The sequence below is a fragment of the Microcaecilia unicolor genome, chromosome 5 (assembly GCF_901765095.1).
Source record: "Microcaecilia unicolor chromosome 5, aMicUni1.1, whole genome shotgun sequence".
Classification (NCBI taxonomy): Eukaryota; Metazoa; Chordata; class Amphibia; order Gymnophiona; family Siphonopidae; genus Microcaecilia; species Microcaecilia unicolor.
The window spans coordinates 266,786,101-266,812,500 of record NC_044035.1 but is presented as its reverse complement, the minus strand read 5'-3'; the positions used below and the strand labels follow the sequence as shown (position 1 = coordinate 266,812,500).

Genomic DNA, 26,400 nt, shown 5'->3' with positions numbered 1-26,400 from the left:
CACTTCCAGTTCAGAGCCCTCCCGTTCAGGTTGGCTACTGCTCCGCGGACCTTCTCCAAAGTAATGGTGGTCATCGCGGCCTTCCTGCGAAAGGAAGGAGTACAAGTCCATCCTTATCTGGATGACTGGTTGATCCGAGCCCCCTCTTATGCAGAGTGCGGCAAAGCTGTGGACCGGGTGATTGCTCTTTTGAGCTCCCTGGGGTGGATCATCAACTGGGAGAAAAGCCAGCTGCGCCCGACTCAGTCCCTGGAGTATCTGGGAGTTCGATTCGACACCCAAGTGGGCAGAGTGTTCCTGCCGGACAATCAGATTGTCAAACTTCAGGCTCAGGTGGACCAGTTCCTAGTAGCCTCTCCGCTTCGGGCTTGGGACTATGTGCAGCTGTTGGGCTCTATGACGGCCATGATGGAAGTAGTGCCCTGGGCCAGGGCTCATATGAGACCACTACAACACTCTCTGCTGCAGCGCTGGACTCCGGTGTCGGAGGATTATGCTGTGCGCCTTCCCTTGGACCCAGCAGTGCGCAAGGCGCTGAGCTGGTGGCTGAAGACAGACAAGTTGTCTGCAGGGATGCCTCTTGTGACCCTGGAGTGGATTGTTGTCAGGACGGACGCCTCTTTGACGGGCTGGGGAGCCCACTGCTTGGGAAGGACAGCGCAGGGGCTCTGGTCTCCTGCAGAGGCAAAGTGGTCTATCAACCTCCTGGAACTCAGAGCCATTTGGTTGGCGCTTTTGGAGTTCCTCCCGGTACTGGCGTTGAAGCCAGTACGGGTCCTGTCGGACAATGCCACGGCTGTGGCCTATGTCAACCGCCAGGGAGGTACCAAGAGCGCCCCTCTAGCCAAGGAAGCTATGAATCTATGCCAGTGGGCGGAAGCGAACCTGGAACAGCTGTCAGCGGCCCACATTGCCGGAGTCATGAATGTCAAGGCGGACTTTCTCAGTCACCATACCTTGGATCCCGGAGAGTGGCAGTTATCGGCTCAGGCGTTCATGGGCATCACGAAGCGCTGGGGCCAGCCGAGCCTAGATCTGATGGCGTCATCGGCCAATTGCCAAGTGCCGCGCTTTTTCAGCAGAGGACGGGACCCTCGATCTCTGGGAGTAGATGCTCTTCTCCAACAGTGGCCGACTCAGGAGCTTCTCTATGTGTTCCCGCCCTGGCCCATGTTGGGCAGGGTTCTAGACCGGGTGGCAAAGCATCCGGGCCGGATAATCCTGGTGGGTCCGGACTGGCCCAGACGTCCCTGGTATGCGGACTTGATCAGGCTCTCAGTGGACGACCCTCTGCGGCTGCCAGTGGAGCAGGGCCTGTTGCATCAGAGTCCCGTGGTGATGGAGGATCCCTCCCCCTTTGGTCTTACGGCCTGGCTATTGAGCGGCAGTGTCTGAGGAAGAAGGGCTTCTCAGACAAGGTCATCGCCACTATGCTGAGAGCGAGGAAGCGCTCTACTTGTACTGCTTACGCCAGGGTTTGGCTTACCTTTGCAGCGTGGTGTGAAGCAGGCTCACTTTCTCCCTTCACTGCTCCAATTTCTTCAGTGCTGGCGTTCCTGCAAGAAGGTCTGGAGAAAGGCCTGTCGCTCAGTTCCCTTAAAGTCCAGGTAGCGGCTCTGGCTTGCTTCAGGGGCCGCCTGAAGGGTGCTTCCCTGGCTTCGTAGCCAGATGTGGTACGTTTTCTCAAGGGAGTTAATCACCTGCGCCCTCCTCTGCACTCAGTGGTGCCTGCGTGGAATCTCAACCTGGTGCTAAGAGCCTTGCAGAAGCCTCCTTTTGAACCCTTGTCGAGGGCATCTCTGAAAGACCTGACGTTGAAAGCAGTCTTTTTGGTGGCTATCACTTCAGCCAGAAGAGTTTCCGAGCTCCAGGCACTCTCATGTCGAGAGCCTTTTCTGCAGTTCACTGAGGCAGGAGTGACTATTCGCACAGTGCCTTCCTTCCTGCCCAAGATTGTTTCTCGCTTCCATGTGAATCAGCAGCTCTGTCTCCCTTCCTTTCGTAGGGAGGACTACCCAGAGGAATACTCTGCTCTCAAATATCTGGATGTGAGACGAGTCATCATCAGATACTTGGAAGTGACCAATGATTTCCGGAGATCGGATCATCTGTTTGTCCTGTTTGCAGGTCCTCGTAAGGGTCTGCAGGCTGCTAAGCCTACAGTGGCAAGATGGGTCAAGGAAGCCATTGCAGCGGCTTATGTGGCCGCGGGGAAGGTGCCGCCTATTCAGCTGAAGGCTCACTCCACTAGAGCTCAGGCGGCCTCGATGGCAGAGGCCGGGTCCGTCTCCTTGGAAGAGATATGCAAGGCGGCAACTTGGGCATCTGCCCATACCTTTTCCAGGCATTACCGCTTGACTGTGGCTGCTCGGGCGGAGGCCCGGTTTGGAGCTTCAGTGTTGCGGTCAGGGATTTCAATGTCCCGCCCTGGGTGAGTACTGCTTCGGTACATCCCACCAGTCTATGGATTGATCAGCATGATGATATGGAAGGTAAAATTATGTATCATACCTGATAATTTTCTTTCCATTAATCATAGCTGATCAATCCATAGCCCCTCCCAGATATCTGTACTGTTTATATTCTGGTTGCATTTCAGGTTCAAGTTTAGTCTTCAGTTCCTGTTCAGGAGGACTTCGAGTTCAAGTTTTTTCAATTGGATTCTTCAAGAGTTGAGACGAGTTTGTGTTACAGTGAGCTGCTGCATTCCTCTCCCCTCCGTTTTACGGGGCTGGATTGAGACATAAATTCTGCCGGCGCTCCCTCCCGCTTCATGCGGCTGTAGGGCAGCTTTGTACCCCTCCCGCTTCGGCGGTGTTCGGGTCAGTCAGCTCCTCCCGCGGTTGCGGTTGCAGGATAAGCCAGATCCCCCCGCATCGGCGGGGTGGTGAGCTGGACGGATTCCCCTCCCCCACTTGTGTGGGGATGAGCTGGGTTAATTCCCCTCCCCCATTTCGGCGGTGGTGAGCTGGGCAGAGTGTCCCATTTGTGGGTGTAATTCTCTAAGTGCTGAGTCCTGCGGATGGAGCTTGGATATCGACTGAGGAGTTTCCGGCAGCACATGACCACATATAGGGAGGCAAAAGGATTGCTCTCTATTTCCACCTGCTGGTAGATGGACACAACCCACCAGTCTATGGATTGATCAGCTATGATTAATGGAAAGAAAATTATCAGGTATGATACATAATTTTACCATGTCAGTACCCAAGTAATGCTGTACCTATGTGTAATTTTCTGTAAATGGCCCTAGTTTAGGGGATATATACATTCTAGATTAGTAACAAACTAGTTACTTGTTATCTAACAAGATACTCAGTGTTCAAAGATGTATGATATTGTGGTAGATTCTGGGCCCAAGAAAAGTAAATAAAGCTTCAAGAGTATTGTAGAACAGAATACTCTGCACATATAGGGCCTCCTGCATTGGTGTCCATTTTGTTCCGTGGAATCCAGTGAACATATAGTTTTCATGTCCTGGTTTTTCCATAGGGTAAGTACGTTAGAAGCTTCTTTTATTTATTTTGCTTTTTTGTTGATCTCTTTAGTTCTACTTCCTTTCCTCTTAGGAATGCATCCATGACCTGCACTGTTATTGGTACATTACGCAGTATTGGTCAAGATGGGTTTTTTCTCTATTGATTCTCAAGATACAGAAGTATGGTTGGTTCAGCAAGGCTAAGTAGGTTAAAAACAAACATGAATTGTAACAAATGTCCATGAGTTTCAAATAGCCAGAAGTGCACTGCCTTCAAAATATGATGTGCAGGGCTCTTTGTGAAGGCCAAGAGCAGGAGACGTGCTTTGGTTGAGGTAAATCTGGTTCAAGTATATTGATGGCATTGACCCCCTTAAGGACTCTGCAGCTGCATTATATACTGAGGATCCATCACCATCAAGGACAAGTTAGACTTCCTTAGTGTCAAGTATTGATAGAGGTTTTCTGTATGGACCATTGTTGGAATTCTGCCTGATATGTGCTAAGGATTCGGATACATTGGCACTAGAATAGAGAGACGCTGAAAAAGTGAGGGAACATTGGCTTCAGGCCTCCTCATGCATGATACCAGGATCAAGGAGATGGAGGCAGCCTTTTTTCTTCTTTATAAAGCATACCCACAGGACAATGTATCTTTCTATGTCAGGGAGCATGCAACGGCCTCCAAGGGCCAGAGTTCAGGAGGGGATAGCCACTCCTCCTGCACTCCAGGTATCATTGGGATTGGCAAGTTTTGATAATGAGCTCAACAGGAAGTCCTTGTGATAAGGAATCACCACCTATCACTATGTAGGTCAACACCAGTGCCAAGAGAAATCCAGCCAATTCTGGAATTCATAGCAGTAATTAGAGGCATGATATTGAAGCTGAGGCATTGAAGGATGTTGACATCTCCAGTGCATGAGGAGAGGATGCTTTAGTGAGTCACTGGTCTGCATCAAAGTCTAGGCCCTAACAAACAGTGGGAGCCCTCATAAGTGGCTTGTGTGTTAGCCAAGTTTAATTTATTTTAATGTGTAGCTAGTCATGGGGGTCTGTGTGCACTGCAATACAATAGAAACATTCAACAATGATGATCAGTTAATATTATTATTAAAATTTCCCACATTTCAATTGCCCAAAATAGCCAAATCCAGGATACCATCTGATCAAACAGCTATGGTCCCCCTACAGAGATCTGCTACAGAATCTGAGCTGTTATAGAAGTATTCTTAGATATCTGAAATGTACTCTGGTCAGGTGAAAGGAGAATAGGGAAAAGTTAGCGAAGGTAGAGGCCAGGGCAAAATGAGAGCATTCTTCAGTTTTTTGACTCTTTCCACCAAGGAAACCATGATCGTGTCCATATATGGCATTCTTCAGGATGTGCAGATGAGAATGTTGGGAGACTCTCCTCTCTGTGCCCGACAGTATATACAGCATTTAGAAGGCTTCTAGATTTGAGAAGCAACAATTACCACACCAGGCCAGAGAGACAGGACCCACTTGTTGGTACTTGCTGGAAGGTGTGCTAGATCCTGGGTCATCTTAGGAGAAAGTTTTTCAAAACAATTTACTCACCTCTTGCATAGCTTCTTACCAGCTCTTCATGGGCTTGTACATACAAAAATATTTTCCACAAGGCTGAAAGTCAATTGATTTTTTTTTCCTGAAGAGAAATATGATGATCTTAAATCATTGATAGAGGAAAAGGGTGAAAGAAACACATAGTTAGACTGATCTGGTGATGATTTTGATTGTATGCAGTTGTTGAGATCTGTGATGGCAATGCTGCAGGTAATTCTTTGGGCAAGGGCCTCTCTGCACATTGCAGGCCACCCTCATGACTAGTTGGTCTTCAAGGGACAAGGACTATGGTGAGGGGATATATCAGTTTGGAGCTGCATGGCAGAGTCTGCAGTGGTGCCTGAACAAAACCTGTCTGGAGAAAGGGGTTATCTTGGATCCAATATCAAAATATCTGCAATCAATTTTCCAATTTATATTATATTCTGTATCTTAGGGATGTCATTAAGTTTCTCAAGAGAATGTATCAATAATAATGTATAGGAAGTGGAGAAAAAAAGACTTCAGTGAATATCGGATTCACACCTATTTGTAAGGCAAACACCTTCAGAATTGTAGGAGGCTCTGTTCAATCATGAGTCATAAAAAAACTCCACTTCCACATTAAAAATGGTTATAAATTACAAATACCTTCCATAGATACAGAATAGGCTGTGTGAAGCTAAATAATGATGCCCAGAGTACAGTACTTATCTTGGATTTTCACAATTGTAGTATTTTCACCGTCTGCGACATCCAGCATTCCTTCTGAACTGCAATTTTACGAATCCAATTTTATCTTGGATCCCCCAGCTTCAGAAATTTTGACCACTGGCACGCGAGCAATGGAGATGTACAGTTTAGGGCAAGTGACCCAGGATAAGTAGTTGAACAGAGAATCTGAGTAGTCCTGGAAGTATTTTTAGATATCTGAAGAGTTTCAGTAGAAAAATCAGAGACTTAGTTTAGTATGATACACAAGAGGAGCCTGTTTACTAAAGGGAATTAATAGGTATTAGTAAATTGACTACATTGAGATTAATCAAAGCCATTTTAAAACTGGTCCTTTAAGGAACTTTAACAGGACACATTCTACCATGGCATAATAAATCAGCCTTTGTGTGACAAGGATTGAGTGTCATGCTTATGTATATTTTTGTGTTTGTATATGACAAGTATACTGTACATATATATGTACCTGCAGGCACTTGATCACATATAAGCAATCATGCTGAATTGGGTTCTCAGGAGACCATTTTATAAATTTTTATGAGAACAAAGTATATCTCACTCTGTGGAACAGAGTTGACGAGCCCCTGAGAAGAAATTGGTAGCACAGTACTATATATTAACCATTAATTTCAAAACTATTAAACATTAGACACATGCCTATTTTATTATTGAACACTAGAATCATTGTTGCCTTTGTAGGTAGGTATGATTTATTTTGATTTAGAATATTATTGTAACTTAACATAGACATATAAATCAAAGGTAGAGATCTCTGGGTGTTTTTTTTTTTTTTCAAAACATTTTTTTGCTAGTAGAACTTGGGTCCTGACAATTGCATTGCGTTGCTGTTTTAGACTGCTGACTGGTTTGAAGGATAGAATATTTCAGCTTGGGCTGTTTCAGGTGTGCATGACAAGTGTAATGGAAAGTCATTTTGAATAATATCATATTGGCCTCAGCAACTAATACATTGTTCTGTCTGTCCTACTTAATTATTTTGGTTATTTAGCCATGGAGCTCCATCTTAAGGAACTGGAACTTCTTAGCTGTGACACATCCTGGTTATATGGCATTCCTAACATATGATGAAGTCAAAGCGCGATTACAGAAATATAGCACAAAACCTGGGAGGTAAGGGGTTTTGATTAAGTTTGTTTCTAGCATTGCAGTACCACTGAACGTGTGCCAAAATATATTTAGTTCCTGCTTTGGTAACATCCATGCTTTCTTCTAAATGTATTATATTGTAAATTGCATATGCGTTCAGCCGACGCAGAAGGGATTTACACAGGAACACATAGCATTAGGAGCTCTCAAGTTATGTAGTAAACTGACTGTATGAACAACAATACTATAGAACTGTCTGCTGCTTTTTTTTTCTTTGTTTACTCCCCACTCGTAGCTAGTTCTTGTGGCTGCAAAGGCAGGATGCTGTTCTACCACCCAGCCTCATGTTTGCGTAGTTTATTTTTTCTGTCTTTTCACCACTTCATTTGAAACAGTATGAGGAAAGTAACTATCATTGTCTTAGTAGCTATAATTATGGGTTCCTCATCTGCAAGACTCACCAACCCAAGTCTCAAAACTTTCCTTGCAGTAGAAAGTGGGGGAGGGAAAAACAGCAGTATGCCTCATTTTAGTACAGGAAATCAAAAGGCAGAATCTATCCTCCTTCCTATGCAAATGTCTTTTTCTGAAATTTTCCATTGTATTGGCAAATTTCAGCAATGTTTCTTAGTTGAATTCTTTTAGTCACCATTTCATCCATTGTTCCTTGTCATCAAGCAGATGAAGCCATTACGTATGGGTTATGTCCATCAACCAGCAGGGGAGATAGAGAGCACTCAAACTTTCACAGTGCCCTCTTGGCCAGCTAGCTCCACTGCCTCTTCAGTATTCTGTATCTCCCTTAGCAGGGTGGCTGCAGCTTGTTCGAGCTCCAGAAAAATCTGCCGGGAGGTGGTTCCTGGCTTGCCAGTTGTTAACCGGGGTGTTGGAGGCTACAGCAGCTTCACTTTAAAGGCACATAGGTTAGCCCTTTCCTGCCTTACCCATACCTCTGTGGATGTGGACATATTGCCTTGCTTTCCCTGTCCTTACCCACCAACAGTGGATGCAGGCATATAGGTTCGCCCTTTCCCTGCCTTTCCCACTCATCTGAGCCTCCGGAGTCTTCAATACCTCTGCTTTCCTCACAGCTTAAAAAAAAAAAAAAAAAAGTCGCGTCGCGTTTTTAAACGCAGAGACGCTGGAACAGAGGTTTTTGACCTGATTTTCAGCAGGATCGTAGTTGTACACTAGATCCTTTGAGGTAAGAGTGTTTTCCAACTCCTCCGGGGTGGGCCCGCGATCGGGGCGATTTTGGCGCGAAACCGCCATTTTGGATTTTACCGCCATTTTTCTGCGATGGCTGCGGACAATGTAAAGCGCTGTTCCACTTGTGGCAAGCGCAAATCAGCAGCAGGGCTCTGTAAATCGTGCTGTATTGGCGTAGGAGCCGGCCCGAGCATGGCGAGCGATGTTTCTTCCCGCTCTGAGCTGGCAGCGGGCGCCATTTTGCTTACACCGCATGGCGCGGCCTCCGTGGACACGGTGAGACCTGAGCCGGGTGGGGCACCTCGAGATGAGGTTATTTCAGGAGTGGCTAGCACCGGACAGGATTTGGGTGCCCAGGGTGAGATTTTCTCCCCGGATTTTGTGCTTTTGCTGCATAAAGCATACATGATGAAAAGAGCCCTTCCTCAAGGGTCGCCCGAGGCTCCTGTGATTGTCCCCCCGATGGATTCTGGCCTGGGACTGCCCAGTGAGGCTTTTTTCCCGGATGCTTGACCTAAAGATAAGCGCAGAAGGGTTAATTCCCCTTCAGATTGTGGTGCACCTTTTTCCCCCCCGTGGCCGGGGTGTGAGGATTCGGAGAACTCTGACAGACGTTCTTGGTCTGAGGAACCAGAGTCAGGTGCGGATTTACCACAGGATCTGGATGATCCCTCCGCGGTGAGGATTTTCCACCGTGATGAGCTGCCAGCGCTTATTTCAGATACCCTGCAGGCCCTCTCGATTGAAGATCCTGACAGTGGCATGGCCTCCTCGGGTAATCCCAGGATGGCTAGTACCAAGAAAGCTGCTCGGGCCTTCCCTTTGCATGACTCCATCCTAGAGCTTGTTTCGGCTCAGTGGGCTGACCCCGAGGGACCTTTGAGAGTTTCCAGGGCTATGGGGCAGTTATACCCTCTGCGTGAGGGACATATGGCTCGTTTTCAAATGCCTACAGTGGATGCCCTAGTCACTGCGGTGACAAAGAGAACTACCCTCCCTGTTGAAGGAGGTGTTGCCCTGAAGGACGTTCAAGACCGTAGGCTGGAAACAGCGTTGAAACGGTCCTTTGAAATTGCAGGTCTCACTGTTCGGGCGTCTGCATGCAGCTGTTATTCTGTGAGAGCCTGCCTAGCTTGGCTGCAACAGGCAGTGGCTCAGCCCGCAGATGGAGCGGAGCCCTTCTTGGATGTGGCTCTGCGGATGGAGGTGGCCTTGTCCTTTCTGGCTGATGCCCTTTATGACCTTGTCAGAGCTTCGGCTAAACAAATGGCAGTAGCAGTGGCGGCTCTCCGTCGTCTGTGGCTACGACACTGGGCAGCGGACATGGCCTCTAAGCAAAGGTTGGTGAAGTTGCCTTTTCAAGGACTTCTCCTATTTGGTGAGGAGTTAGAGAAAATTGTGAAAGGCCTGGGTGATCCAAAACCCCAGCGCTTGCCCGAAGATAGGCAGAGGCCTTCCTCTAAGGGCCAGGCGGTCCACTCCTCGTACAGACCTCGCTTCCGTGAAGCTAGAAGGTACCGCCCGGGGCGTTCTGCTGGGTTCACTTCACGTGCCCGTGGTCAGCAGAGGAACTCCTTTCGCTCGGACAAGCGTTCCGCAGCCGGTGGCTCAAGACCAGGAGTTCAGGGGTGGCCCTCTCAATGATGGTGCGCCGGCCCTCTCCTCGATGCCTGTCATCGGAGGACGGCTTTCCCTCTTTGTCGAGGAGTGGGCCAAGATTTCCTCAGATCATTGGGTTCTGGACCTGATCAGAGATGGATACAGAATAGAATTCAACGCCCCAGTAAGAGACGTGTTTGTGGAGTCCTGATGCGGTTCTGCTGTCAAACGGGCGGCGATGGAGGAGACTTTACAAGGTCTGATTCAGTTAGGGGCAGTGACCCCGGTGCCTCCCGCCGAGCAAGGCTGCGGCTGATACTCCATCTACTTTGTGGTGCCGCGAAAAGGTGGGTCCTTTCGCCCTATTCTGGAATTAAAAGAAGTGAACAAGTCCCTGAGAGTGCGGCATTTCCACATGGAATCCCTGCGCTCCGTCATTGCGGCGGTTCAGCCAGGAGAGTTTCTCACGTCTCTAGACCTGAAAGAAGCTTACTTGCATATACCGATTTGGCCCCCGCACCAGAAGTTTCTGAGGTTTGCGGTGTTGGGAAAACATTTCCAGTTCAGGGCCTTGCCTTTTGGCCTCGCCACAGCTCCCCGAACCTTTTCGAAGGTAATGGTGGTAGTAGCTGCTTTTCTCAGGCGAGAAGGTATCAGGGTTCACCCATACCTAGACGACTGGCTCATCAGAGCAGACTCTGCAACAGAGAGCTTACAAGCTACAGCCAGAGTGGTCTCAGTACTGCAATCTCTAGGCTGGGTCGTCAATATGGCCAAAAGTCACCTGTCCCCTTCACAATCTCTAGAGTTTTTGGGGGCCAGGTTCGACACAGTCTCGGGCTATGTGTTCCTACCCGAGCTAAGGCGGTGCAAGCTTCAGAATCAGGTCCGTCTGCTCCTGAGGATGCCCCGCCCGCGAGCTTGGGACATTGTCCAGCTGCTGGGATCGATGACAGCCATGATGGAAGTGGTACCCTGGGCGAGAGCGCACCTGAGACCTCTACAGTATTCCCTACTCCGGAGATGGTCTCCTATTTCTCAGGATTACCAATGCAGACTTACTTGGCTCCCTGCGGCCCGTCTCAGCATGGAGTGGTGGCTCTCGGACAGCATACTGCGGCGAGGAATGCCGCTGACGCTCCCCGTTTGGTGCCTAGTGGTAACAGATGCCAGCCTGAAGGGCTGGGGCGCACACTGCAAGGGGAAGCATGCCCAGGGTCTATGGACACCCGAGGAGTCGGAGTGGTCCATCAACCGCCTAGAGTTGAAAGCGGTGTTTCAGGCGCTTCTGGCCTTTCAAGTGACCCTGGAAGGATTGGCTGTCAGAGTGATGTCGGACAACACGACAACGGTGGCCTATATAAATCGACAAGGCGGAACAAGGTGCAGAGCACTAGCCGCGCAGGCCGAACTGATTTGCCACTGGGCCGAGCTGCATCTTCAGTGTCTGTCGGCAGCTCATATTGCAGGTCAGAGCAATGTGCAGGCCGATTATCTGAGCAGGCATCAGATCGATCCAGCAGAATGGAATCTGGCAGACGAAGTATTCCTGCAGATCTGTGCCAAATGGGGCAAGCCCGTGATGGATCTAATGGCGACAAGTGCCAATACCAAAGTCCCGTGCTTCTTCAGCAGACGGAGAGATCCTCGCTCGGCGGGGTTGGATGCCTTGGCTCAACCCTGGCCTCCGGGTCTACTTTATGTGTTTCCCCCATGGCCCTTGATAGGGCGCCTGCTCTTGCGGATTCGGCTGCACCCAGGAGAAGTGGTCCTCATCGCCCCGGATTGGCCAAGGAGACCTTGGTATGCAGACCTCCGACAGATGCTCCTGGAGGCTCCTCTGCCGTTACCTCTGGTACCGAACCTGTTGACTCAGGGACCGGTAGCCATGGAGGACGCCGGCTGCTTTGGTCTTACGGCATGGCTATTGAGAGGGCGCAATTGAGGGATAAAGGTTATTCCAATAAAGTTATTTCCACTCTCCTGCAAGCCCGCAAGCGGTCCACTTCCGTGGCTTATGCCAGGATTTGGTGCCTGTTTGAGTCTTGGTGTGCTTCCAGAGCCATTGTTCCAATGCGGGCTCCTGTCTCGCCGATTCTGGACATTTTGCAGGAAGGTGTACAAAAAGGCTTGGCCTATAATTCCCTGCGGGTGCAGGTGGCAGCGTTGGCCTCCCTTCGTGGTTAGGTGGAAGGCGTGTCTTTGGCTGCTCACCCAGATGTGGCACGGTTTCTTAGAGGGGTGCTTTGGCTCCGACCTCCAGTGCGAGCACCCTGTCCAGCTTGGAACCTGGGGCTAGTTTTGAAAACCCTGCAGGCATCTCCTTTTGAGCCGCTTCGGCGAGCTTCGAAGAAAGACTTGACACTGAAGGCCGTTTTTCTGGTGGCCATTACCTCGGCGAGACGGGTGTCAGAGCTCCAGGCGCTGTCCTGTAGAGACCCATTTCTGCAATTTTCAGAGTCCGGAGTTACGGTTCGGACCGTGCCTTCCTTTATGCCTAAGGTGGTTTCAGCCTTTCACTTAAACCAGCCTATTTTCTTGCCCTCTTTTTCAGAGGAAGAGTTTCCAGAATCTTTTAGCCAGCTGCACCTTTTGGATGTGCGCAGGACTCTGCTGCAGTATCTGCGAGTTACTAGCTCTTTCAGGACTTCTGATCATCTGTTTGTTTTGCTATCCGGTTCTCGCAGAGGGTCTCCAGCGTCTAAAGCCACTATTGCCCGCTGGCTCAAAGAAACTATCTTTTCAGCTTATCTGCTGGCCGGCAGGGTTCCGCCTGTAGCCTTTAAGGCACATTCTACTAGAGCGATTTCTTCCTCTTGGGCTGAAACTGGAGCACTCTCTCTTCAAGAGATATGCAGTGCAGCAACATGGGCTTCTAAGCTCTCCTTTGCCCGACATTACAGGCTGGATGTGGCTGCCAGGAGGGATGCGCGTTTTGGTGCACAAGTGCTAGCGCGTGGTGTGGCTTGTTCCCACCCTATCTAGGGATTGCTTTGTTACATTCCATATGTAATGGCTTCATCTGCTTGATGACAAGGAAGGGAAAATTAGGTTCTTACCTTGGTAATTTTCTTTCCTTTAGTCATAGCAGATGAAGCCATGAGCCCTCCCTGTATGATTGTCTGTATGCTGTGAATCTGTTTTTCAGGTTCTGTTCTAATTTCCTGAAGTTCCTTCCTTGGGAGAAAGTTGGAAAACAATCTTCAGGATTCATGTTCAGTTTAAATTTAGGAGGATGTGTTCATTCCCTCCAGCATGTTTTTTTTTGGAGGATGTGTTGATTCTCTCCAGGAGGCGCGTGTGTTCCCCTCCAGTTCTATAAATAGGAGGATGAGTTCATTCCCTCCAGTGTGTTGGGAGGATGTGTGATTCCCTCCAGGAGGCGCGTGTGTTCCCCTCCACTTATACAATAAGGAGGATGAGTTTATTCCCTCCAGGAGGATGTGCATTCCCTCCTTTATGAGTTCATGCCCTTGTGATGGGCCATCGTTCGCTGTGAGGAAAGCTCTTGTGATTCCCATTGCGGTTTGCCATACTGCTTTGGAAGCTTCAAATACTGAAGAGGCAGTGGAGCTAGCTGGCCAAGAGGGCACTGTGAAAGTTTGAGTGCTCTCTATCTCCCCTGCTGGTTGATGGACATAACCCATACGTAATGGCTTCATCTGCTATGACTAAAGGAAAGAAAATTACCAAGGTAAGAACCTAATTTTCCCTTCCCTCCACCTCTGTATACTTTTTTTCCTTCTTGTTTTAAAGCAGAATGTAACAGTAAGGAAATACAATTACATCTTAAATGTATAATGTCCCCTAGATCACTCTAAAACTTGCAGGTGGTTGTAACCATTGACCAGCAGGTAGAGATAGAAAACAGAGAATTGTGCTGTGGTCATACAGGACCATGTGCAACCCTGGCAATTCAGTATGTTTCTATCTCCAGCAGGTGGTAGATGGTATGCTGTGTAGATCCCAGTCTGAATGGACAGACCTTATCCTTGTCCAGTTGGTCAAGTGGCTCTCAGTAGAGCAAGGGAATAGAAGCATTGTGTGTGCTGTTTGGGGCAATACCTAGAGATTTTGGGTCCCTCCTTTACATCCCTTTTCTCCCTCCTTCTGCCTTAAAAAAAGAAAAAGACAGAAAATGGCTCCTTCAACTACAGATAGAATTGGGAACTAGGATTTAGAAGATCCCTAAGTTAAGGCATTGTAAACACTGCTGTGTGCTGAACAGGGAGGAAATCCTTTCTGAAGCATTACCAGGGTTATCCCTTTTTAGTTGTTACCATTGTTACTTTCTAAACTGTGTCTTTAGTTACTCTCCCTGATGGCTTCCCCAGCGGAATTAGCCAAGCGCTGCTGTCATTGTTGGGCACAGCACTCTGTGTCAGGGCATTGTTCCGTGTGCTGTTGCAGGTCAGAACAGCAGGGCAGCCTGGAGATTCATGGGGGAAGGTACTTTGGGGCTGTCCTGGAGGGTTGCGCAAGAAATTGGAGCGAGCTCTAATCTCTGTAGCATATCAGAATCCTCAGTTGTGGTGGCCATCTTGGAGTTTCATTCCTTTTCAGCTGCTGCAGCAGCGCCAGTTTGGAGTGCAGACTCAGCACTTTTAGAGTTTACTGCCTGTTCTCAGACAGTTGATGCAGGGGTCTCTGATACCTTGACTATTTCTCACTAGACTTTGTTTTGCTTCTCCACCAAACTTATATGCTAAAATGTGGGCAAGCCTCACAGAACACTCCTCATCTTCCTTCTTTTTCAAGCAGAGCCCTCAGCACCAAAGGGGATCTGCCTGGAACACCTGGAGGTGGGAGACTGATTCTATTCATTCAGCTCCCTTGTCTATAGATGTTCATTTGTTAATATCAAGTTCTTCTCTTCTCAAATATTCTTTAGAAGAGGTTGAAATTCATCAGGATGAGGAGGATGACAAAGTTCTCAGGCTGTTTCATAAAATAGAGTTTCGTATTTTGATTACAAAGGCTGCAGATGTCCTAGAGATTGTTGTCCCGACACCTCAAGGTCTCTCAGACTAGGGAGATTCGATTATGAGAGGGCACAGGGGTCTGCCTAGATCTTTACCATGCATCCAGCAATCCAAGAAGTAATTGCAATGGCATGGGAATCCCCTGATGCTAGCCTCGTTTGGCAGAGCAATGGCTAAATATATCCATTGCTGTCAGATGAAAACAATAAGTTTCAGCAGCCCAGAGTAGATTCCCTAGTTACCACTATGTCTAAGAAGACTATTATTCGTGTTGAAAGGGGTATTGCTTTCAAGGATCTTCAAGACTGGAAGATTGAGACAGCTTTAAAGCAGATCTTTGAGGTAGCTAGGACTTGCATTGTTGGCATCAGTATGAGTATGGTTTGGAGGAAGACCTAGATCTCCAACAGGATCATGTGACTAAGCTAGAGATAGGTCTAGCATACATGGTAGATGTCTTTTATGATATAGCTAGGGTTTTGGCACATACAGTGACCTTAGTAATTACAGCTTGGTGGACACTAATTCTCATCTAGGGAAGTTGTTGTTTAGAGAGGACTTGGTGAATTTGGTTAAGGATTTAGGGATGCCAAGATACCAAGCTCTAAAGGCTTCCAGAAGATAAGTCCAAGTCCTCCTCTAGATCTTCCACTAGTAGGTCCAAACTTCAGGATGCTAGGAGATATAGACCAGACTCTTCCTACAGCCAACACTCTCATTTCCAGCCTCATCAGCCTTTCTTTCAAGGGGACAGAAAGTCCAATTCCCAGTCATCTAGATCAGCTGATACTGCTTGAGTCAACCAATGATGGGGTCCTGGTCCATTTCTCAAGGGTCTTCATAGGAGGGCATCTTGCCAATATCTTCAAGGCAGGGACCCAAATAAATTCTGATCAGTGGATCCTTGACATCAGTCAGGGATACAAATTAGTTTTCCCAACCAATTGCAGATTTCCTCTTGAAATCCTCATGCAAAAACCTTACCAAGCCAATTGCAGTCCAAGATGATTTTTCCTCTCTCATGGATTTGGGGTGGGTGGTTCCAGTGCCCAGAGCCACCTGGAGTCAGGGAGATAATCCATTTACTTCATAGTTCCCCAAAAAGATGGCTCATTTTGTACCTCATGAAAGTGAATTATTGTCTGTGGATGTCTCATTTCAGAATAGTAACGTAGTAAATGAAAGAAGATTCTCCGAGGACAAGCAGGCTGCTTGTTCTCACTGATGGGTGACGTCCACGGCAGCCCCTCCAATCGGAAACTTCACTAGCAAAATCCTTTGCTAGTCCTCGCGCGCACGGCCGTCTTCCCGCCCGAACCGGCTCGTGTTCGTCAGTCTTCTTTTGTCCGCGCTCGGTACGGTCGTGTTTTGCGCCGTTCACGCCCCTTAAGTTGACCCTCGCGCGTCTTTTTGACTTTTCGCTAAAAAAAAAAAAAAAGAGGGATTCCGGAAAAGGGCCTTTTGGTCTTTTTCCCTTCCCCCTATTTCTAGTTTTTGGCCCCGTTAAGTTTTCTTTCGTTTTCGGGGTAGGCCCCTTTGAGGCCTCGGGCCGAGTTTTTTTCTCCCCATCTTTTTGGTGCCTTACCGCAATTATGAGTTTTGATTTCGCCGGCGTGATTTTTCCGCCCATGTCATCGAAGTCTCCCAGCGGCTTCAAGAAGTGCACCCAGTGCGCCCGAGTAATCTCGTTCACTGATAGGCACGCGTCGTGTCTTCAGTGTCTGGGGGCTGGGCACCGCCCGCAGGCCTACAGTCTTTGCGCCCTTTTACAGAAAAGGACTCAGGTAGCGAGATTGGCCCAGTGGAACGTTTTGTTCTCGGGCTCTTCGGCGGCATCAGCACCAGGAGTATCGAGTGCGTCGACATCGTCAGCGTCAACACCTTGGCCGCGACGGTATCGAAGTGCACCCAGTGCGCCCGGGTAATCTCGCTCACTGATAGGCACGCGTCGTGTCTTCAGTGTCTGGGGGCTGGGCACCGCCCGCAGGTCTACAGTCTTTGCGCCCTTTTACAGAAAAAGACTCAGGTAGCGAGATTGGCCCAGTGGAACGTTTTGTTCTCGGGCTCTTCGTCGGCATCGGCACCGGGAGTATCGAGTGCGTCGACGTCGTCAGTGTCAACACCTCCGCCCTCGGCCGCGACGGTATCGATTGCATCGAGGCATCGACCCTCTGCATCGTCGGGGCCGAGACATCGGAAGGCTGCGTCGGTGGTACCGGGACCTCTGCTTCTGCTGATGTCGTCGGACGGTGGTGCTTCGTCTGGAGTGCAGGTGAGGGTTGTCCATTCCCCTGCTGGTGGCGGTGAGTCTTCGGGTGGGTCTACCCCCTACCCTGAGGGCTCCTGCGGTACAGCCCCCCCGAGACCGACCTTCTTCGGCCTCGGCCCAGAGGAAGCGACGGTTGGATTCTACGTTCTCCTCGTCGGTACCGGGAAGCTCCGGTGACATGCTTCGTTTGAAAAAGTCAAAGAAGTATCGACACCGGTCTCCTTCCCGCGTCGGTACCGAGAGCTCTGGGTCGCCGAGGGAGTCGGCACCCAGTAGGCATCGGCACCGGGAGGACCGCTCACCCTCTGTTCAGGAGGTGTCGATGCGCTCCACCTTGGACAGCTCGGAACAGCCTCCACGCCCGGAACAGACTCTGACTTCGACTCTTGCATCGGCTTCCATGTCTTTCTCCACAGCCGCCCTGCACGAGAGTCTCCGGGCCGTTCTCCCAGAGATCCTGGGAGAGCTGTTGCGCCCTTCCCCTCCGGTACCGGGGGTGCTTGCGCCACCGGTACCGTCGAGTGAGGCGCCGGCTGCGGTACCGACTGCGGTCGCCTCCCAGGAAAGCTCCCCGACGACGTCGGCGGAGGGAGCTTCGCCGGTTAGGGGGAGGGAGTCTACCTCTCGACGCTCCCACCGTGGCCGTGGTTCCATGGAGTCGAGCCGGGCACGGCTTCAGACACAGGTTCGTGAACTTGTGTCTGATACCGATGGTGAGGCCTCATGGGAGGAGGAGGAGGACATCAGATATTTCTCTGACGAGGAGTCTGATGGCCTTCCTTCTGATCCCACTCCCTCCCCTGAAAGGCAGCTTTCTCCTCCCGAGAGTCTGTCTTTTGCGGCCTTTTGTCCGGGAGATGTCTACGGCCATCCCCTTCCCGGTGGTTGTGGAGGACGAGCCCAGGGCTGAAATGTTTGAGCTCCTGGACTATCCTTCTCCACCTAAGGAAGCGTCCACAGTACCCATGCATCATGTCCTAAAAAAGACATTGCTGGCGAACTGGACCAAGCCTTTAAGTAATCCCCACATTCCCAAGAAGATCGAATCCCAGTACCGGATCCATGGGGACCCAGAGCTGATGCGCACTCAGTTGCCTCACGACTCTGGAGTTGTGGATTTGGCCCTAAAGGAGGCTAAGAGTTCTAGAGAGCATGCTTCGGCGCCCCCGGGCAAAGACTCTAGAACCTTAGACTCCTTTGGGAGGAAGGCCTACCATTCCTCTATGCTCGTGGCCAAAATTCAGTCTTACCAGCTCTACACGAGCATTCACATGCGGAACAATGTGCGGCAGTTGGCGGGCTTGGTGGACAAGCTCCCTCCTGAGCAAGCCAAGCCATTTCAGGAGGTGGTCAGGCAGCTGAAGGCGTGCAGAAAATTCCTGGCCAGAGGGGTATATGACACCTTTGATGTTGCGTCCAGGGCCGCTGCTCAAGGTGTGGTGATGCGCAGACTCTCATGGCTGTGTGCCTCCGACCTGGAGAATAGGATCCAGCAGCGGATTGCGGACTTGCCTTGCTGTGCGGATAATATTTTTGGAGAAAAGGTCGAACAGGTGGTAGAGCAGCTCCACCAGCGGGATACCGCTTTCAACAAGTTCTCCCGCCGGCAGCCTTCAGCTTCTACCTCCATAGGTAGACGTTTTTATGGGGGAAGGAAGACTGTTCCCTACTCTTCTGGCAAGCGTAGGTACAATCCTCCTTCTCGACAGCCTGCGGCCCAGGCTAAGCCCCAGCGCGCTCGCTCTCGTCAGCAGCGTGCGCCTCAGCAAGGCCCCTCGGCTCCCCAGCAAAAGCAGGGGATGAGCTTTTGACTGGCTCCAGCAGAGCATAGCCGCCATCCAAGTGTCAGTGCCGGGCGATCTACCGGTCGGAGGGAGGTTGAAAGTTTTTCACCAAAGGTGGCCTCTCATAACCTCCGATCAGTGGGTTCTTCAAATAGTCCGGCAAGGATACACCCTCAATTTGGCCTCAAAACCTCCAAATTGTCCACCGGGAGCTCAGTCTTACAGCTTCCAGCACAAGCAGGTACTTGCAGTACTTGCAGAGGAACTCTCCGCCCTTCTCAGCGCCAATGCGGTCGAGCCCGTGCCATCCGGGCAAGAAGGGCTGGGATTCTATTCCAGGTACTTCCTTGTGGAAAAGAAAACAGGGGGGATGCGTCCCATCCTAGACCTAAGGGCCCTGAACAAATATCTGGTCAAGGAAAAGTTCAGGATGCTTTCCCTGGGCACCCTTCTCCCCATGATTCAGGAAAACGATTGGCTATGCTCTCTGGACTTGAAGGACGCCTACACGCACATCCCGATACTGCCAGCTCACAGACAGTATCTGCGATTTCAGCTGGGCACACGTCACTTCCAGTACCGTGTGCTACCCTTTGGGCTCGCCTCTGCACCCAGAGTGTTCACGAAGTGCTCGGCTGTAGTAGCAGCGGCACTTCGCTGGCTGGGGGTACACGTGTTCCCATATCTCGACGATTGGCTGGTGAAGAACACATCCGAGGCAGGAGCTCTACAGTCCATGCAGATGACTATTCGCCTCCTGGAGCTACTGGGGTTTGTGATAAATTATCCAAAGTCCCACCTTCTCCCAGTACAGAGACTCGAATTCATAGGAGCTCTGCTGGATTCTCGGACGGCTCGTGCCTATCTCCCAGAGGCGAGAGCCAACAACTTGTTGTCCCTCGTCTCGCGGGTGTGAGCGTCCCAGCAGATCACAGCTCGGCAGATGTTGAGATTGCTGGGCCACATGGCCTCCACAGTTCATGTGACTCCCATGGCCCGCCTTCACATGCGATCGGCTCAATGGACCCTAGCCTCCCAGTGGTATCAGGCCGCCGGGGGACTAGAAGACGTGATCCACCTGTCCACGAGTTTTCTCAAATCCCTGTATTGGTGGACGATTTGGTCCAATTTGACTCTGGGACGTCCTTTCCAAATTCCTCAGCCACAAAAAGTGCTGACTACGGATGCGTCTCTCCTGGGGTGGGGAGCTCATGTCGATGGGCTTCACACCCAGGGAAGCTGGTCCCTCCAGGAACGCGATCTGCAGATCAATCTTCTGGAGTTACGAGCGGTCTGGAACTCTCTGAAGGCTTTCAGAGATCGGCTGTCCCACCAAATTATCCAAATTCAGACAGACAACCAGGTTGCCATGTATTAAATCAACAAGCAGGGGGGCACCGGATCTCGCCCCCTGTGTCAGGAAGCCGTCAGCATGTGGCTTTGGGCTCGCCGTCAGGGCATGGTGCTCCAAGCCACTTATCTGGCAGGCGTAAACAACAGTCTGGCTGACAGGTTGAGCAGGATTATGCAACCTCACGAGTGGTCGCTCAATTCCCGTGTAGTGCGACAGATCTTCCAGGTGTGGGGCACCCCCTTGGTAGATCTCTTTGCATCTCGAGCCAACCACAAGATCCCTCAGTTCTGTTCCAGGCTTCAGGCCCACGGCAGACTGGCATCGGATGCCTTCCTCCTGGACTGGGGGGAAGGTCTGCTGTATGCTTATCCTCCCATACCTCTGGTGGGGAAGACTTTGTTGAAACTCAAGCATGATTCTGATTGCTCCGTTTTGGCCGCGTCAGATCTGGTTCCCTCTTCTTCTGGAGTTGTCCTCCGAAGAACCGTGGAGATTGGAGTGTTTTCCGACCCTCATCACATAGGACGAAGGGGCGCTTCTGCATCCCAACCTCCGGTCTCTGGCTCTCACGGCCTGGATGTTGAGAGCGTAGACTTTGCCTCTTTGGGTCTGTCAGAGGGTGTCTCCCGCATCTTGCTTGCTTCCAGGAAAGATTCCACTAAGAGGAGTTACTTCTTTCTATGGAGGAGGTTTGCCGTCTGGTGTGACAGCAAGGCCCTAGATCCTCGCTCTTGTCCTACACAGACCCTGCTTGAATACCTTCTGCACTTGTCTGAGTCCGGTCTCAAGACCAACTCTGTAAGGGTTCACCTTAGTGCAATCAGTGCATACCATTACCGTGTGGAAGGTAAGCCGATCTCAGGACAGCCTTTAGTTGTTCGCTTCATGAGAGGTTTGCTTTTGTCAAAGCCCCCTGTCAAACCTCCTACAGTGTCATGGGATCTCAATGTCGTTCTCACCCAGCTGATGAAACCTCCTTTTGAGCCACTGAACTCCTGCCATCTGAAGTACTTGACCTGGAAGGTCATTTTCTTGGTGGCAGTTACTTCAGCTCGTAGAGTCAGTGAGCTTCAGGCCCTGGTAGCCCAGGCCCATTACACCAAATTTCATCATAACAGAGTAGTCCTCCGCACTCACCCTAAGTTTTTGCCAAAGGTTGTGTCGGAGTTCTATCTGAACTAGTCAATTGTCTTGCCAACATTCTTTCCCCGTCCTCATTCCTGCCCTGCTGAACGTCAGCTGCACACATTGGACTGCAAAAGAGCATTGGCCTTCTATCTGGAGCGGACACAGCCCAACAGACAGTCCGCCCAATTGTTTATTTCTTTTGATCCCAACAGGAGGGGAGTGGCTGTGGGGAAACGCACCATATCCAATTGGCTAGCAGATTGCATTTTCTTCACTTACGCTCAGGCTGGGCTGGCTCTTGAGGGTCATGTCACGGCTCATAATGTTAGAGCCATGGCAGCGTCGGTGGCCCACTTGAAGTCAGCCACTATTGAAGAGATTTGCAAAGCTGCGACGTGGTCATCTGTCCACACATTCACATCTCATTACTGCCTGCAGCAGGATACCCGACGCGACAGTCGGTTCGGGCAGTCAGTGCTTCAGAATCTGTTCGGGGTTTAGAATCCAACTCCACCCCCCTAGACCCATGTTTATTCTGTTCCAGGCTACACTCTCAGTTAGTTGGAATAATTGTTAGGTCAATCTCAGTTATGTCCTCGCCGTTGCAAGGCCCAATTGACCATGTTTGTTGTTTTGAGTGAGCCTGGTGGCTAGGGATACCCCATCAGTGAGAACAAGCAGCCTGCTTGTCCTCGGAGAAAGCGAATGCTACATACCTGTAGAAGGTATTCTCCGAGGACAGCAGGCTGATTGTTCTCACAAACCCGCCCGCCTCCCCTTTGGAGTTGTGTCTTCCCTTGTCTTTGTCTTGCTACATACGGGACTGACGAACACGAGCCGGTTCGGGCGGGAAGACGGCCGCGCATGCGCATGGGCGCGCGAGGACTAGCAAAGGATTTTGCTAGTGAAGTTTCCGATTGGGGGGGCTGCCGTGGACGTCACCCATCAGTGAGAACAATCAGCCTGCTGTCCTCGGAGAATACCTTCTAAAGGTATGTAGCATTCGCTTAAACACCTGCATGGTCCATCCAGTCTGCCCAACAGTCACATTCATTATTAAATCATTATTGAGCCAACAATCCAATAGTAGCATTACAACATTTTGAGCCCCTGTTACCAATTGGCAGTAAAAGGTGGCCCACGGTGGCATTGACTTGGGGGATTGCAAGCACATCAAGCCCACCTTTTCCCCCACTGGTAAAAAGTATTTTATTTTTAAAGGAACAATAAATGGCTGTGCAGTAATTAAAAAATTGCAGTGTGGCCATTTACTGCTGGAGACCTTACCACCTCCTATTGCCAGACACGCTCCCGTACTAGTGCCAGAAGCCGTGACTACTGCTGGGCTCTTGAGTGAGCCTGGTGGTAGGGCCGATTTTTCTTGAGGAAACCTGGTGGTAGCCCTATCACTGTGTAGTAAAAGGGCCCCTTTATTCGCTGAGTTCCACTATACTATGTTTTCCTCTTACCCATTGAGATATACAGGACCTGCACTCATAACATACGGTATGAAAGTGGCATGAGAAAATACACACATTTGTTCCTTATCTGTCCTTGCCATTTTTAGGGCTCGGAAAATAAAGTCTACCCTATTTCCCAGCTACTGGAGTTGTCATCGAAACCCACTCCAGCCGATCCTGATCTGTCTTGCAATTGGTTATCGTTTCAGTATGTCCAGGAGAGTTTCTCACATTCTTCAATCTCAAAGGAGCTTATTTTCACATTCCAATTTGGCTGCCTTATTGGAGATTTTTCATTTTGGGTGAGCATTACCAATTTCGGGCCATGCCATTTGGGTTAGTTACTGCTCCCAGAACCTTTTCAAAGGTCATGATGGTTATAACATGTACCTTCACCTCAGAGGGATAAGAGTTCATCTTTACCTGGGTAATTGGTTAATCAGGGCTTCCTCCCTCCAAGAAAGTTCCCAGGTGACATCCAAAGTTGTTCAGATACTTTATTCAGATGAGCAAATTTATTCCCTTGCAGTCCATATGTCAGTGTTCTTTTTGATATATAGAAAGGGAAAGTGCTTTTTCTCTCAGATCCTTGGATAAAAAAGCTTCAAACTCAATTCAAGTTCTTGAGTCATCAATAACCCCAGGCATGAAATTATATGCAGGTGCTTAGACTAATGACAGCAACCTTTGAAGTCATTCCATGGGCGAGGGCTCACATGAGACCTCTGCAGAATCACTGCTCTCTTGCTGCCCCTCCCCCTTTTCCAGGATTCTGATTCTTACTTCCAGTGGGTGGTTTGAGCCAAGTGCAGCATGCACTAGAGGATGAAAACCTTCTAATCTTGGGAAAGGAGTTCCCTTGCAGATAGTGGATTGGATGGTAATGACCACAGATTTCATCTTATTCAGTTTAAGGGAGGGGAAGCATGTCTGCAAAAGCTGGTAGTCCAAGACAAGTGGTCCAAAATGGAGGCGTCCTGGTTGATCAGTTGTCTGGAACTGCATGCAGTTTGAAAAGCCTTGCTGGCCTTTGCTTAGTTTCTAAGAAAAGAGCCAATGGGAGTTTTCTTCAACAATGCTATGGCAGTGGCATATGTCAATAGGCAGGGAGGGACTCGCAACTCACTGTTGTCTCTCAAAGCTTGTCTTTTGTTCCAATAGGCAGAAAAGAACCTGCTCAGTTTGTCTGTCGTGGGTGTACAAAACTTTCAGATGGATTCTCATCAGGCACTCACTAGACGTAGGGGAATAGGAATTAGCTAACAATGTTTTCCAGCTCATAATGATGCAATGGGGTTATCTAGTGATGGGCCTGATGGTAACCAAAACAAATGTGAAGGTTCCATGGTTTCTAAGTCATTGGAGGGAACAAGATTATGAGGGCCTTGTTGCACTAGTTCAGCCCTAGACAAAAAAAGGCTACCTTTATGTTTTTATGCTCTGTTCAACAGTGGTCCGATTATTTAGGAAGATAGTGATCTCTCCCAGAAGGGTGGATCTAGTAGCTCCAGATTGTCCAAGAAGGCTTTGGTTTGCCGATCTCATATGGCTTCAAGCAGCCCAACTGCTCAAACTCCTCAGAACAGAGGCGTGGTGCTACAGTGCCTGATCTTTATGGAAGATCCGTTCTTCTTTGACCTCTTAGTATAGTTCTTGAAAAATCAACATTAAGGCGTAAAGGTTGCTCTGACATTACTATTCTGCTTCAAGCTCAGAAGAAGTCTTCCTCATCAAACATATAAAGGGCGAGCGACCGTTCTCACTCGCAAATGCACAGTAGAGCCTTCCCTCTCTGCCCCGCCCCGCTTCAATACGTGATGATGGGGGCAGGACAGAGAGGGAAGTCTCTACCGGCATGCTGCAGACGTCGGAACCGCTCCCCCTCCCCCGGAGTCACCGCCGCCCCTCCATCTGGCCCGAGCACTGTGAACTTACATCAGCACGCAGCAGCAAGCACATCAGCAAAGGTGCTGTCGGGCTTTCTTCTCTGCCTTTGTCCCGCCCTCGCCGACGTTACGTCACACGAGGGCGGGACACAGGCAGAGTAGGAAGCCCGCCTCGACGGCAGCTTTGCTGATGTGCCTGCTGCTGCGTGCTGATGTAAGTTTACAGTGCTGCTCGGGCCGGGTGGAGGGGCGGCGGCAGCGACTCCGGAGGGGGGGGGCTTGGACCCCCCCCCCCCCCCATTCCAAAAGTAGCCCATTTTCACGGGCTCAACGGCTAGTTGGGGTATACAAGACTATGGAGAGTTTTTCCATACACCATGATTAAAAAAAAAAAAAAAGAGCATAGCCCCCTTCAAACACTTCTGCTCCTCAGATTCTGTCCTTTTCTTTAAGATAGCTTCAACAAGGGGTTGGCACTAGACTCTCCAAGGGTTCAAGTAGTAGCACTAGCACGTTGTATAGGCTGCTTGTGAAATATGTCCTTGGCTGCCCATCCTGATGTCTATTTTGTGAAAAGGGTCACCTAATTTTGGCCTTCTTTGAGGGTAGAATATCCAAAGTGGAATCTAAATTGATATATTTCTGGCTTTACAACATTCACCCTTTGAGCCTGTAAAGACTGCAACTATCAAAGGTTTTATGCTGTAAACTAACGGTTTCTGAACTTCAGGCCATCTCCTGTTGAGATTTCTGTCTTTGATTTTCTGATGCTGGAGTGTCTGTCCACACAGTTCCCTTCTTCCTTCCTTCTGAAGATGGTGTCTATTTTCATGTTAATCAGTTGCTTGATTTACCAGTCTTACCTCTTTTTGAGGTTTCTAGATGTTAGTGTTGATGAGGTACTAAGAAGTGACTAATGATTTTCAGGTGATGTTTGCCAAATTTCTGCCACCCTTTGTGGGGATTGCAACTCAGAGGCAGAGAGTGGCAGTACATCACCAGATCATACAAACTTGCTTTTACCTTTGTATGCACTGATGGAGAGCCAGCAGGACCTGGAGATGAGATTGTGGCAGTGAAAGATGAGGCTGTACAGGTGGTGGGGGAGGGCATGTTGGATTCATGAATGGGATTTTCTACTAGTAAATAAAATAAACTACAAATAATTTGATTTGCAAGTACATCATCATGCTTTTTTATTTTTAAATTTTTTTATCACTATTTTAAATTTTAACAATCAAGTAAATAACTTGTACAGAAAAGTGTAGCTATCTTAATAATCAAAAAAGAAAAAAAAACTTTTCAGGTAATCAAGTAAGGAAGTTACACTGAAGTTCACATTACTGGATCCAAGACTACATAAAGTGGAACACTTACAGGAAAAAGTAAATCATAATGCTAAATGACTTTTCAAAAAAATATTTCTTGTTGAGAAGTACTTATTTTATATTGTTCATAACTTTTGAGTTGATGTTATATTTGAACATGTGTTTTATGATGGATAAGATTTTTATTCTGCTAGCCTTAAAAAAAAAAAAAATAGCAATTCTATATTCTTGAGGTATGTAATTTACTGATTTGCCGTTGTTATAAGCTCTTATGATTTCACCTTCATTACATATGGCTTGGTTAGTGCAGTAGCCTGAGAACCTGGGGAACTGGGTTTGACTCCCATTGCAACTCCTTGTGACCCTGGGCAAGAACCTTAACCCAGGTACAAAAAAAACAAACCAAAAAAAAAAAAAAACCCTTTGATTGTGAGCCCACTAAAGATAGAAAAAGTGCTTGTATTTAAATGTGTAAATTACTTTGTACCACAGAAAGGTGGTATGCCAAATCCCTTTAA

General features: G+C 49.1%; 1 protein-coding gene across 2 annotated transcripts in view; it reads left to right on the top strand.

Moving 5' to 3' along the window:
- The window catches only part of CBLB (Cbl proto-oncogene B), a 213,690-nt gene that overhangs the window by 90,370 nt on the left and 96,920 nt on the right, over positions 1-26,400 (top strand). For both annotated transcript variants that reach the window (XM_030204169.1, XM_030204170.1), the window contains one exon: positions 6,786-6,907. In XM_030204169.1, coding sequence (XP_030060029.1) covers positions 6,786-6,907 — 122 coding nt within the window. The remainder of the gene's footprint in view (positions 1-6,785; positions 6,908-26,400) is intronic.